This window comes from Neolamprologus brichardi, chromosome 22 (assembly GCF_056152115.1).
Source record: "Neolamprologus brichardi isolate AB-2024 chromosome 22, ASM5615211v1, whole genome shotgun sequence".
In the NCBI taxonomy this organism is placed as follows: domain Eukaryota; kingdom Metazoa; phylum Chordata; class Actinopteri; order Cichliformes; family Cichlidae; genus Neolamprologus; species Neolamprologus brichardi.
In genome coordinates, this window is record NC_142124.1 from 6441385 (window position 1) to 6456189 (window position 14805).

General features: G+C 40.3%; 1 protein-coding gene across 4 annotated transcripts; it reads right to left on the reverse strand.

Annotated features, from left to right (window-relative positions):
- Positions 1 to 117: 117 nt before the first annotated feature.
- On the reverse strand, positions 118 to 14592 carry znf384a (zinc finger protein 384 a). Of its 4 annotated transcripts, none has more exons than XM_006794451.3 (11): positions 14445 to 14592; positions 11896 to 11963; positions 10771 to 11098; positions 8522 to 8644; positions 8068 to 8225; positions 7885 to 7961; positions 7527 to 7751; positions 5714 to 5881; positions 4745 to 4823; positions 4051 to 4209; positions 118 to 3283 (listed from the first exon to the last, which is right to left on the reverse strand). In XM_006794451.3, the coding sequence occupies exons 2-11, from the start codon at positions 11956 to 11958 to the stop codon at positions 2891 to 2893; spliced, it is 1773 nt and encodes a 590-aa protein (XP_006794514.1). In that variant the 5' UTR covers positions 11959 to 11963; positions 14445 to 14592; the 3' UTR covers positions 118 to 2890. The 4 variants fall into 4 exon arrangements, with proteins under 4 accessions (XP_006794514.1, XP_006794515.1, XP_006794516.1 ...); XM_006794452.3 differs by lacking the exon at positions 14445 to 14592 and adding an exon at positions 14093 to 14350; XM_006794453.3 differs by lacking the exon at positions 5714 to 5881.
- Between the last annotated feature and the right edge of the window lie 213 nt (positions 14593 to 14805).

Genomic DNA, 14805 nt, shown 5'->3' on the forward strand with positions numbered 1-14805 from the left:
ACGTGGATGCTGTAACAAAAGAGCAGCCAAAAGTAACTTTCATTATAAATGTTCATTAATAATATGTACTGTTGATTTTAATAAAATACCAATAAAAAATGTAGTGCTTTCATCATAAACAGGTTTTGAACTTTATTCTCCATAAGGGAAGAAACAGTCTGTTCAGATGAGCAAGAGGTGTAACTGTGCATACAGTATGAAGAGTGTAGCATAAGAGGGCAGTTAACTGTATTATCAGGAGCATTGGTAATAACATTAACAAGAATATTGAGAATGGGTTATTTCTCATAAAAAGACACAATGAAATACAAGGAGTATACATGGAGACAATCAACCGTCTGTATGGGCATCCTGAACATTTCTGATTGGTTAGAGACGGCGTGTGCGGTGTCCCAGGTCACCAAGGTCACATCTTCTCTTAATCATGCTTTAATTATTTGCAGATGTATCATGGATACGTTCATTTTAAATATCATATGGTTACAGTATTAACATGGTTCTCTGAGTAATTGAGACCATTTTTCTCCATAAGTTCAGGAATCAATCCCCCAACAGTAAACTTAGCACAACAACACCTGTACAGATGTGGAATTATATATTTTAGCCAAACTGCACCTCTGGGAAGCCTCAGTGGTCCCTGTTTATAATGTATTAGGGATCCACCAATATTGGTAGATATTCACCATCAATGTCACTGGGATACTGATAAATATGAGATTTGGCTAATTATCTGTTGTGTTACAATTATATGACTGAATAATTGGGAATGGGAATAATTTAGGAGACTTGAGAATGCCATTTTAGCTCATTGATAATGAAGTTATTTTCATTTCCTTAGTACAAAACAACTTGTTACTTTAAAAATCTGTATAAATTCATCCACACTGTTGCCCCAATTTCCATTAGTCCAGAGAACAATACTCAAGTCCTGCCCTACAGTGAACCTATATAACAAAAGCACGAATGTGGAATTAGAGATAGTTTTACCAAAGTGCTTCCCTTATGACCAAAAATATTTTAAATGACTAATTAAAGTCCCTGCTAATTTTCTTCTTGCAATTCACTGATATTGGTACGATATCTGCGCCGTTGCCTGCCATTGGGATTAAGTTATGAGGACAGACTTTAGAAGAGTATTTATATGATTTAAAAGGCAGAGCTTTAGAGTTCACTGACATCAAAAGGGAACAAATAGATACATCCTAATTTTTTGCCTAATTATCACACATGAGGTTTAGTTGACTCATCTCTGGTTACGTCCTAATTAAGATCAGTTTCACAGTGTGTAGATGGTGGCTGTGGTTGTGATAAAGGAAACAATTATTCTCCCGTCATCTCCTCACTTTGCTGAGCGTGACGGTCTCACAACCCGTCAGCTTTAAAGTTGACCTGGGACACTGCCAGTGATTTGGTACATGTTAATTTGATTTCCTTTAGTTTTCATAGATGCTTTACACAAGACATACTTCCCTTTTACAGATGAAAAAGTCTTTTCTATGTATTTTATGTACAGCATACTGCAATATCATAATGCCTCAGATTGATAATAATGTGGATAACATTTGCAATACAGTTATAATGAAAGTAGTAATAATATGTATGAAAAGTTCTTTTAAAAAAAAGGATTAATAACAGTACCTGTCAGCCATTTTCATCACACAATCATTATTTTCCCAACAACCATCCTGACAATAACAAACTGGGCTGCCTTAACTCATTGGAGGACAGTAAACAGTTGAATAGCAACAAAAAAAAAGAAAGAACCAAGACGTTCTGTTAGGACTTTTCTCTCTGTTCCATCACATTCATGCGCTCACGTTGCTTCCTGTTTGATCACACGTTTCTCTGTTGGTAGAAAAATACATACATATGATATATAAAAAAAAGGTAAAGGATGAAAAACATAGGCGTGAAGTAAGTTTCATCAAGTGCTTTCGTTATGACCCCTCCCACCCCCGTTTTTCTCTCTTTCTGTCGTGGTTCCTGCTGTGGACTCCTTACATTTAGTGCATTCTCCGACCCATCGCGCTATCTTATTTAATACTTTGGGAAACGTTTCCTCGCTCCTCTGAGAGGAGGTGGGTGTAAATAAGGACATCATGATCTGTAAAATGTACACTTTTGAGATTCGGCTGCAGGCTTTAGCGAGACTTCCCAAACGCACGCTTCGTTTTTCTTCCTGCTGCTCCTTCCTTTGTAGCTCCAATTCAGTGTTTGTGATGTAGTCTGCGACACCCGACTGTGCCTTTCAGATGCTGTTTAAACATTTTTGCACCGCTGCTTCAGATGCTCTCTCTACAGTCTCCCATCATTCACTCCTTTCTTTGTTTTGGCTTGAACTAATAAGTGATGAATGTTCAGATTAATGTGATCTGAATGTCTTCAACATTTACACTATTCTTTGGACCATAACTGCTCAAAGAATAGTGAAATTATTTTTTTAATTTTACAGATATTTTACACCTTTATCCTCCAAAGATCCCTCAGAGCAGGACTGAGAGATACATGGCAAGTGGGCTCAGGAATCAAGAAGCACACTGTAAAATATCTGTGTAAGTAATTTATGGTTGTACTCAGCATCAAAGCTTCTTAAGTGGGTGAATTCAAATTTACTTCTATCCATGATTGTATTGCATTACCCGACTAACCGCTTTTAAAAAATAATCTCACGGAAAGCTACAGAAGTCTAAACTGAATACACTAGTGTTTTTACACTTTCAAATTCAGTGATGTGTCAATAAAATAGAAGATCTGAATTATAGAAATTCACCCAATCAGCTGTTTTTCCCCTGATTTTAAGAAGGCTCTAATACTGAATACAGTTAAATTACTTGTACATATGGACCATTTTTACTCGACTAATCCCTCGAGCAGAGCAGGAAGACGCAGCCTATGAGTTCATGTGCTCCACCTGTATGGCTGACGTGGAGACGGTTAGGCAGAGGTCTTTGTGGGTCACTGGCAGGTCTGCCACAGTGACTGGTTTGTACTGGATCTCGCTGGCTGACACTGTCTTGTACTGGTGTAGATCAAATGGGCAGGGGACCACAGATTCTGTGGGTTGCTGTTGTGGCTGGTAGCTGCCTGGGGGTCCGGGGTTTGGGTTCTGGTTGTTAGGGTTCGTCTGGTTTTGGAGCTGGTTCGCTCTGCCCGCACCTCTCCCTCGACCGCGGCCTCGGCCCCTGCCTGGTGTCAGACCCTGGGCCTGCTGAGCAGCTACTGTTGCTGCCACTGTTAATGGGTCGGGGTTGTGCTTCTTCATGTGTTTCATTAGATACGTCTCCTGGAGAACGGATGACAGAAGTAGAACACATGATGTCAGGAAAGAAAAACAGGAAGAATGTGTTTTGATTTTTTTAATACAGCAGTTCACAGAGCAGACTATGTCATTACATTTTCTCAGAAAACTATTAATATAGCTTTGTGGTTGTATGGCATCACTAACCAACCATTTAATATTTATAGTGAATGATTTTTGAGTTAATGAGTTTTGCTGCTGGGCAGAAAAGTGTTGCAAAACATCTGGATGTGAAAGTGAAGTTAATTTTTTTTTAGCTTTTGGGTAAATAATTTAATCCACATTAGACATTTGTGCCATCTGAAGACTAAATGAACATTTGTGTTCAATCTGAAGAAATATCCTTCACGCACTCCTGAAATATCTATGAACAACCCAAAGACACAATCCCTGTGCCCATTGATGATGTATGTGCATAATTATATAATTACTAGATACATTAACAGCTGCTATACAGCATCTGGCTTAAACTGCACGAACAATGATTTTGGCAGAGAGGGATGATCAGTGCTTTGCAGTAATAATCATTATATTATTCTATTCTAAGACCTGAGATCAGAACAAAAGGCTCTACATATAATGCATGTCAGACAGACTTATGGATTAACAATAAACAATAGTGTATTAACACTAAAGCATCTGCAAACCAGCAGTACAATTCCTGCCAACTCTCTCCTGTTACGTCTTCTCTGTTGCAGTACAACCAAATCTACACTTTCAGTAAACTGCATGTCAGATACCAGAAGTCTTACCGAGGTATAGGATCGGTTGCAGAGGCCACAGGAGAACAGCTTGGCGTGTTTCACGGTGTGTGTGGACAGGTGAACCTCTAGACTGGCAGCATCTGTATAACCACGGTTACAGTTGTGGCACTTGTACGGCTTGTCTTTGTTATGCTGCCGACGGTGAGACTGTGATAGAAAAATAAATAAATAAAAGAGGCATGTAAAAACTAGGAATATGTAATTTGATCTTGACTACAATAGAAAAGGCAAGAAAATCACTCTTTTCAGACTAGAGCCCGGCTAATATATTAGGCAATATTAGCTATTAGCTAAAATATCAGCATTGGGATCATGACTTGTGACAATAAAACATGATTATTTTTAAACTGCACTGTCCCATTATCTCAGGAAAGCCTGATAATTGTTAGGGAGACCTGTTTGTGCTTTATATGTCTCTCAAAAAAAATATTGGCCAACATGTTGAATTTTTAAATCTCTTTTTAATTATTAACAATGAAAAATGATCCAAAATAAAATTTCTGTGAAAAAAACTACTACTCCATCACACTTGGTTGTACATTTTGTCTACAAAACCCAACCTGTGGAACCTGGATGAGTATGAGAACCACTGGCTTGCAAGTAAATATATTCTAGTAGCACTAGAGCCTTAGTAAAGTAATGATCATGTCCGTGGCAAAGAGAAAACCTGTGGATTCAGTACCTGGAGGTTGGACAACTGAGTGAAAGCTTTTTCACAGCCAGGATGATTACACTTGTACGGCCGGTCACCGGTGTGAATCCTTGGAAATCACAGTCAAAACAAAACAAAGGTGATGTCAAGTTTGATGTACTGACAAAGTTAAGATACTTCTAGATCAGCTCAGCCCCCTGCTTCCTCATGTTGCAGTTTCTCAAACTTCTACTTTCACTTCCTCGAGAAGGAAACGGCTTTGGTAAATTTGAATAGTGTGACCTTTGGTTGCTATTTGTGCACTTTAAAATCACATCCTCTGTTTTAGCACATTTTATCATGAAGTGTCTTGATGCATGCTCAATCATCCAGGTAAGAAAATCCCAAAAAGTTGATTCTGTTCATGTGGACGTAGCGTTTTCAGCGGGAGGAATGTTTCGTCACTAATCCAAACAAGGAAACGTTTCTCTTTTTTGGGATTTTATGATGAAGCAATAAGCTATGAAATAAAGTTTTATAACAGATAAACTAGGCTGCTAATACATGCCAGTGATCACACATCAACCACATTCTTGTGTCCTTTCAGGTGGTAGTGCCTAGCTTTGTAACAGCCTTTCGCCTTCCATTAGATTGAGCTAATCTGTGGTTTGATTGTTTCTATCATCCGCTGAAAACTATTTTTTATAGGTCACTCACCCTTAACTTTTGAATCTGGTTTACACCTCAGTCTATGTTTGTAGTAAAACATAAATATGGATTATTTTGATCTTTGAGGCATGCCGAGCTACTCTAGTAGCATCTAAGAGTTAAAATATGGAAGTGGGCAGAACAGATCCATCTTATAAAAGAAAAAAGTACATGTCAGATTTGATAGACACTATAAACACACAATAACTCAAAAAGAAGGACACAAGCACAGTGACATAACTCTCCATGCACCTGCTCCCATACATGCACACATTCAAAACCCGCCCGGCCCAGCCCAGCTCGGCCCAGTACCGTGTGTGCTGCTGTAGGTGACTGAGCTGCCTGAATGTTTTCTGGCAGTAGGAGCAGGTGTAGGGCTTGGCCCCGGTGTGGATGCGGATGTGCTGGGACAGGTAGCTGGAGTTGGCAAACGACTTGGAGCAGTGGGGACACTTGTGGGGCTTGGCCTCAGTGTGGTTTCTAACACGGGAAACCGGGATTGGAGGGTTAAGGGGGGTGGGAGGGAGAGAGAAACACAGAGAGAGAGAGAAACAGCGAGAGATTTTTAAGCTACAGCATGACCAAACTTCATAATGAACCGAAGACCAAATCATGCATTTAAGCTAAAAGGATCTGATCGATCAAGTATTGATCACAGATTGCTAAGTTTGACAGTGTGCTCTTTGTGCTGTGTCTGAGTTGTGAAAACACAGAACGAAACATACAGCAAGCACAGTCACGCTTTTCTCTTTCTCTCTCTCTCTCTCTCTCTCTCGCAGTCTCTCTCTCCTTTTGGTGTGCACTACTTTGAGTGAAGTGTGAGTGTAGTGTATCTATGAATGTCTGAGTCTGCTGCAGTCAAACCAAAATGTAAATTCAAGATGAGTGCCAGGCCAGCGGAGCACATCTTCCTCTTTAAAATTAATGGCCTGAAACCCACAGAGAAAACCCAGTGCATGGAAATGAGGGAAATGAAAGCATGAAGGTGAATGACAAGGTCAACATAAAATTAACACATTTATCAGAAAGGCGACAGCCTGGATGGGAGATAGATTTATCACCCATATTGTCACAATTAATGAAATATAGTCAAATTAAAACTAATTTTAGTGTCCGATTAGCGCCTTTACCACAGTAAAAAGGGGTGTAAAACATGCAGGTTAAAAACTGCATATCAGGATGTATTTTTTAGGCACAGCACGTACAGTTAGTATGCAAAGTGTACTTAGACTTGTATCGTGCATTCTTAAAAAATGTTTTAGAGTTTTTATCTTGCTGAGAATTTAATAAAGACATCTGAATAACAGAGACATCTAGAGAAGATGCTGAAACAAAACAAAAAGGGGATGCATATTTTGGTGAAACCTGAGTGACAGACAGGTGTGTTGGTGAGAAAAGGCATTTAAATATAACTCAATCATCCTGTCTCACTTACTGCTGGAATACCGAGTATCTGAATCTCTGCATATATAAGGAAACAAATGACATTAATCTGACTAAAGTCTGGGTTATACTCCAGTTCAGACACGGACAAATGGAGACCTGGCATTTGAACTTGTTTTTTCTCTCATTTAAATCACTAGTAAATTACTTGCCAGGGAAAAAATACTTTGACTGAATGCTGGGAGAATTAAGGAATTTCAGTAGCAGTATGCCATGTGATTGGCTGATTAAATATTCGTGTTAACAAGTGGTTGAACAGGTATATCTAATATAGGAATATGGATATGTTGCCCACATACCTGATGAACCTCAGGTAGCCATTGTAACTTAATAAATATTGCAGCTGTAAGTGAGACTGTGTAGGAGTTGTATTTAATTACCTTTAGGTACTGACTCTGGAAACTGACTTCCCATTCTGACAGTGGGTCCCAGTTTTTAGAAAAGAATGAATGGTCAAAGACAAGTACTTAAAAATAACAGGTTTAGGGGCATGAAATAATTTAAGTTTTGGGGACTTTCAAAGATGATACTTTGACTGTGCAGAAAGAGCTTTACACTGTCAGCACTCCCCAAAACAACCCAGACAAGTCCCAAGCTCACCACTCCTTCTTCCATTTATCTATCACCACACAGATGTTCACATGCACACATTTTAACACACGCACACACTCAGGCCCAGTACCGTGTGTGCTGCTGTAGGTGACTGAGCTGCCTGAAAGTTTTCTGGCAGTACGTGCAGGTGTAGGGCTTGGCCCCGCTGTGGATACGAATGTGCTGGGACAGGTAGCTGGAGTTGGCAAACGACTTGGAGCAGTGGGGGCACTTGTGGGGCTTGGCCTCGGTATGGGACTTGGCGTGGATCTGCATGTCTGACTTGCTGAAGAACGTCACTGCGCACATCCGACACCTTGGCAGGCAAGGAATGAGAGGAGAAGAGAAGAAGAAAACAGTTATAGTTATGATAAACAAAGCACAGAATAAAACTGCAAGTATCTAAAACACCATTAATATTTTCCTAAACTTAACGCACTTTATCCTACCTGTAAGATTTGGGTCCGTCTTTGTTAGTGTGATCATCCTCATCATTTGACAGATCATATGGGTCGCCAGCGTGGTGCTACAACACAATAATAAAAAATTACTTATGGTTGTGAAGGTAAAATGCCTCATAGTTGGTTTTATAAAAGGAAACAAGAAAAAAAGAAAGAACATAGAAAATTCACCTGTCCACCAGCAGCAAGGTGTGCCAGTATTAACGCATCACTTCCTGGAGGGAGGACCCCACCCACTCCAGCCACCCTGCTCATCACCTGTTTGCTTTTCCTGCCTCGTTTCGATGGTGCCGGCATGACAACAGCAGGAGCAATGTCCTCCTTCTTATCTAAAAATGAGAGAAAATTGAGAAAGAAAGAAAGGAAAGGAAACAGGGAGTGTTGAGTGAAAACAGGGACAGTTTGGAAAAATTATGACGCACAGCTCAACACCAAACCTTACATAAGACAGGCACACAGATGTGTTTGATTGTGTATGGATGTAACAGTGCAATTGCAAGAATACATTTGGGTGGGAACAGGAATCAAGTGTCTAAAATAAAATGCTAAAGAGGAGCCCTGAGCCTCATAATTTTTTTTTTACGTTAAATTATTAAAATGATGGTGACCTGCACCTGTGTATTACCTGAATTTGAGGGGTGCACTGCAGACACTATCATGGTGGTGGCAGTGGGGTGTCCAGCTACAAAAGACTGCGTGGAGGCGGTGGGGACCAGTGTGCCCTGTGGGGTGGTGATCACCAACCCCGCTAAGAGGAAAAGAAAAACTGTGATCTGGCCGTCCCGATCTCACTCTGTTAGGCTTTTATTCTAACTAACAGTTAATGGATGATGCAGTGATAAAAGAACTTTAATTTTCAACCTTGCAACTTGAAAGCCACACACTTATAAAGGACAAAGCTACAGCACTAACACAAGACTCGCTAAGGTTTATACAAAAGATTTTAACGAATATTTTTAAACAAGCTGTGCATAAAAAAGGGGTAAAACTGCTAATATTAACACTAAGTACTACTACTAACACCTAAATGGAAACTGAAAAAAAAACCTGTTGAGATTGTGATTAGTAGCCACTGTAGATTAATATGTACAGTGTCATTCACTCCTATGCACATATCTTGTGACACCAACAAATATGGGTAGAGTTCAAAAAGTTCTGGAAAGAGTTCTATAAAAACCAAAGACCTTACCTGGTTTAAATTTGGCTGAACTCCCATTTGAGATCATCTTTTATGGGATCTGCAGACAGCTTCCAACATGGCTGCTCTTTTTGTATTGCTCTCATTCTGATTATTTACACGGTATGCACTGTGTATAACCGCAGGAAATCAAACTGTGTCAGCAAGCAAACATCAGTTTCAAGCTGATCAAGGTACATGCTTGGTGATGAGACCTGGGTCCAAGCAGTCCACAGCTAACCGGTTTTTATACGAGTCCACAGTTCCAAGTATGTCTGATGAGGAGTGAGACCACGAGCAAGCCCGGTGTGTTTTTAAACACACACACGGTTGGACACCATGATATCGTTCTCCAGGGTAACTCTGAGAGACATGATGAGTGTCTCCACTGTGATGTCTCTGGCACACTTTTAAAGCATTTCAGAAACAACACATTTAGTATGCCTGCTGGGTTTTATTTTAAAAACTGACTAACTTTCAACTCCTTTGTCTGTTACTTCCTGTCCTTCTCCTATGCTCTGTGCTGCTACATGTTGCTTCTGTAAATAAAAAAAGAACTGTTCGCTTTTTCTAGAGCAACTTCTGATGGAATTGCTACCATTGTCTCGAGTGGGTGTGAGGAAGCAGCCGTGCCTGCTGCACTCCCAGGATGAGTCTGTTAATGTGAAGTTCCAATATGACATCCTGAGGAGTCTGATGAAAAACATAAAAGTGCAAACAACATGATCTGTGGTGCGTGTCATCACGTCGTCACGTACTGTTTGATGGGGCCAGGTTTTGGGCCAGTATTGGGAATCTGAAGAACACCTGCATCCCAAACTTTTTTCAAAAGACTGAGCATAACATAGCAGATTTTTGACCGTCTAGCTTCACCTGGGGACATTTACATGATCTCACTGCCATTTCCTTTTTAAAAGAGGTGCACACACTGCTGTGGTTAATTTTAGCTTCATGTTTCTTACATTAAATGGTAAATGGCCTGTATTTGTATAGCACTTCACTTAGTCCCCAAAGCGCTTTACACTACATTTAGTCATCCACCCATTCACACAAACATTCACACACTGGTGATGGCAAGCTATATTGTAGCCACAGCTGTCCTGGGGTGCACTGACAGAGGCGAGGCTGCCGGACACTGGCGCCACCGGGCCCTCTGACCACCACCAGTAGGCAACGGGTGAAGTGTCCTGCCCAAGGACACATTAGGACAGCATGATCTCATCTCATATGTTTCCCTTCAAAAACCATGGAGTTAATAGCTTGTTTTTCTTCTAGTTTTTTAAATTAGTCACTTACAGACACCTTGCAGGTGCATTCATGCAGTCTTGTAGAATTATATTAAAATACTACCAGTTACTGCCATAAAGTAGGGAAAATATATATTTTAAAATTAAAATACATTTGGATGAGCTTTTCCTTTTCTTTTTTTTTAAAGAAAATGGTCTTTTAAAAATTCTGTAACACTGAAGCACACATGCAAACAGACATAACAGGGATGCCACCAAGATCAAATAAACATCCAGAGGTGCACAAGAAGATGATCTTGAACAGGAGACTGGCCAAATTTAAATCAGGCAAGTTTTTTTAACAGACCTTTTCAGAGAATTTTTTTTCACAATTTGCAAAATAAGAAAAAAGACAAACTGGAAAATCATCTACGACTCAGGTTGGTGAAAACATCAGAGCTGCTCACTCACCTGCAGTCATGATACCCGTGGAGGGAACAGGCACAACGGTGACGTTCTGGGAAGTGTGCGACTGGTGCAGGTGTGCCCCCACCGCACTCAGGGGTCCGCTATTGCTGTTTCCACCACCACCCCCTCCTACATTGCCTCCGCCTCCTTCCTGTTTAGGGATCACACGTAACCCAGCCGTTCCATCCACTGAGCTGGGGATGGCGAGTACGGCCGTGGGGTAGTGGGGGGAGGAAGTGGAAGACGCAGAAGAGTGAGGAAAGGAGGGCGCACTGGCCTTCTCTGGACCTAGTTGCTCCTTCGCCTTGTTCAGGAACATGGCGTTCTCAATCTAGACAGAAGTGGGGAGTGGAGAGAGGAAAGAAGGAAGGGTGTAGGAATTAGGGGGCAAAGGAGTGTGATACAGTAAGGGTGAAATGTTTCATGACGGTGGATGGAAAAGGATATGAAAGGAAGGAAGAAAGGGAAGGAGAAAGGAGACTTGCCAGAGATGAAGAAGGCAGGTTGAAAGAGGAAATAGGATGAGGACGTTTGGAAGAAGTTGAAAAAGAAATAAAAATACAAAAGACAGGAAGAAAGAGAAAGATGTGAAGAAGAGTCATATGTTTATGCGGGGAAAAAACAGGACGACCCAGAGATGACACAAGCAGAGTGGCGATAAACGTAGAGTGTCATGAAAGGAAAATGGAGAACAAATGAGACAGAAAATGAGAGGTTAATGACAGTAAAAACAGAAGGAATTAAAGAAGAATAAAGGAGGAAGGAATTGGAAGATTGGGGAGAGTGAAGGGTAGGAGTTAATGGGTTAGATAAGAGCAGACAGAGGAAGAGGAAGAAACAATGGAAGAGAAGAGAAAACGAAGGCATGGTGAGATGCAAAAAAAGCAAATGAAAACAGGAACAGAAGATTGAAAAGATGAGAGAGGAGAGGGACAGGAGTGATCATGTGAACCCATCAATACGTCAAATAACTTCATCAACGTTGCCAGCATTATTTAGTGGTGTTAAAAACAACATGTTCAGGTTGTGATATAATCTTTAAAGTGCTTCGGGGTATTTTTTTCCAACAGCACAGACCACTATACCATGTGTAATTCAAGACAATTCCAACAATAAGGTTGTGTCTACCTGTCCTTGTACAGTGGGGACGGGAGACCAAAAGTATGATGAGTTGAAATGGGAATCGTCCATTATTTCTGTAATTAAAAAGCAACACACTTAGAAAACACCTGTCCTGCTCCTTCTTTTTTCGTTTCTTTTCTTTTAAACGAGACCATGCATGGCTGTATTTCAGTCATCATAGTCCGGTTCCTTTCTTTCTCCTCCGCACGCTGACACACCGAACACGTCAGTTTCAGGATCAGCATGCAGCACTAAGACTAAATTTAGTCCACTAAATCGAGCCACTTTTCTACACAGCTAACCTTTGTTTTTAGGGATACCAATCAAAATGTCTGTGACAAATCTGAGCAGTTTAAGCTTACTCTGTTGTGGCTATTTCTTTAAATAATTAAGATTTGTACAGAGGAGGATGTGAAAGGAATCAGGCAAAGATGGTCAATCCCAGAAGGGATGGAAATCAAAAACCTCTGTCTAGACCAGTGGTTCCAAATGCTGTGTCAAAGCATACTGATGTACCCTGTCAGCCCAATAAACATTATAACTGAAACTGCACAAAAACATAGTAAATGAGATTTAATTTTCTCTATTATTCCACATTAAATACCCTTAGATTTACAAAAAAAAGAACTGACAGGCAAGAGGATAACATTTAAGAGGAGATAACACTGATTTCTTTACTGTGTGGAATATGTCAAACAAACTACCTAAAGAAACAAAAACTGTTATTAGAAATTACTTAAAAAACTGTCTGCAATTGGATGCGAGGAGATTAAAAAAATGCTAAAACTGTACCTGCAAACTAAAAATTCCCTTCCTGAAGAAACACCGCCCCCTGTTAAAGAGCTTGGGATCTCAACCATATGCAGTGGGAACATTTGTTTGAATGTATGGAAGTGCCTGATAAGGCTATGGATCGCTGTTACATGCTTGCTGCAAAGCAACATGCACATGCTCAAAAGCACCATTGTCACTGACCTCCTTCGAGATAACCTAAATCCCTGTTTTCTGCAAACATAAATACAGGTGTGTCTTGAATTTGTCTTGCTTTTTACTTTTCTTTGACCACATAAAGTTTGAGAACCACTGGTCTAGAGGGCAGCATAAGCAAGAATTAAGAAAACACTAATGATAATCAGTTTTTGAGAATTTAATGATTGTCTGTAACACAGCCCATGCACTTGTATACTACTCCCTTACACAGCATGAACAAATTGCACAATCTTAGAGTGCGTGTTTTATCAGCAGCATGTCAGTGAGGCTAGTTTTGCAACAAAATTGGATGCGGGTGCACCATTAGGTGAAAGTAACACCCTCTCCAAGAGTGAACACAGCTTCTTGACAGTTGAAAAAAACCCAAAATAAAAACCCACTGTCTATCTCATGAGTAATCAACCTGTAATCTTCCGTTTCCTGATTATGTCCCACTAACAGAGGCAAAGAAGGAAGTTTCATTGTTCTATGTTGGCATGCATTTGCACTTTATTTTAGCTTTCTGAAACATTTTGAGACCGTGAATGCCATGCATAGTTATCCTGCTCACATACCATTAAAAGCATGCAAGTAATTACATGTTAGCAAAGCCCAACTGCCATTAATAATTTATAACAACTGATATTCAGTAAGCCCCGCAAAGGAGTATGAGGGCCCATAAAAAAATCACAATAACAATTGAGGTAACGCCATATTTCATGCAAAACATTTGCAATGCATAACTCATGAAATGTTTTGCATTGTTTTTCATGAGCCTCCTCTCCCCTCTGCAACTGCAAGGTCTATAAATAAATGAAAAGAAATGCTTTCAATGCAATTTAATTATTTTCCCTGATTCTGCAGCAAAGCATCAGATGCAAGGGGCCGTTATTAGTGCAGTACAAAGTCAATGTTTCAGTGCTCTGAGAGACATTTGTTTCTCTCCCCCCCCCGCCTTCCTTTTTCTTTTGGAGGAGAGGGTGCAAGCTGCCTCCAAAAACTGTGGCATGGCTAGCGCCGAGCTAACGTTAGCTGTGCTTTATGAAATATTGCAAAAACAAATTTGTCACAAATCGTTTAAGTCAGGGTGCTTTTTTTGCAACTGAGTCTGGACAGATGTGTTAAACTGCACCCAACCGGCTGACAAGAGCGTAATAACATATCTGGGTTATGCACAAACATGGCTAACGTTAGCTGAAAAACGCAACAAGACGAGAGGAGCTAGCTAACTTGCCTCCATTAATTTTCTCCTTTTGTTCGCTGGCTTGCTCTAGCTACAAGGAGGCCTGTATATTCAATATGCTTAACTAGCCCGCCGCTTAGTAAACACAAACATCCGTGCTCTCCCTACGCCTCCATTCCTCACTCCCTGCTCATCTCGCTGAGAGAAAATAAAAAAAGAGAAAAAAAAAAGTCTCGAATAAAAAAAAAAAAAAACGAAGACAGGAAAAAAAAACGTCGACGCCGTTGCCTCTGTAGGAGACGCAGCTTCATGCAGACTTCCGGCGGTTGGGACGACGGTGCTCTCAGACACACTGAAAAAAACACTTAATTAACAACCGACTAATAAGTCCTGTGTTAATTACCGGTGAACTCGACTCCCCTTCAACCCCCCCGGAGCTTCCTCGGGTCGGGACAGTTGGAAAACTTTGTCCAAATCCGCCCCTCAAACCCCTCAGATATGCCTTTTTTTTCTTCGTTTTTTTTCCTTTTTTTCCCCTCCAGCTCTTCTCCGAGGAGTCAAGGCAGGCTGAGTTAAACAGCTTCCGGCCACACTCTTCAAAATAAAATCAAAGCGCGATTCTTTTAAAGTATATTTCTTTGTGTATTGCGTTTGATTAAAAGCGTAATAATCGATGTTAACACAATTAACTAAAACTAAACTAAAAGTAGGTGTAAAATATGACATTTTATACACCGAAATAAAATGATTATTAATTATTTTTT

Bases quoted from the DNA above. Each gene is read 5' to 3' on its own strand.
- znf384a (XM_006794451.3), bottom strand. From the start codon at position 11,958: ATGGACGATTCCCATTTCAACTCATCATACTTTTGGTCTCCCGTCCCC. The intron at 8,645-10,770 runs GTGAGTGAGCAG...TTTTCCTCTTAG, and splicing joins CACGGGTATCATGACTGCAG to CGGGGTTGGTGATCACCACC. The intron at 4,210-4,744 runs GTACTGAATCCA...TTTCTATCACAG, and splicing joins CTCAGTTGTCCAACCTCCAG to TCTCACCGTCGGCAGCATAA.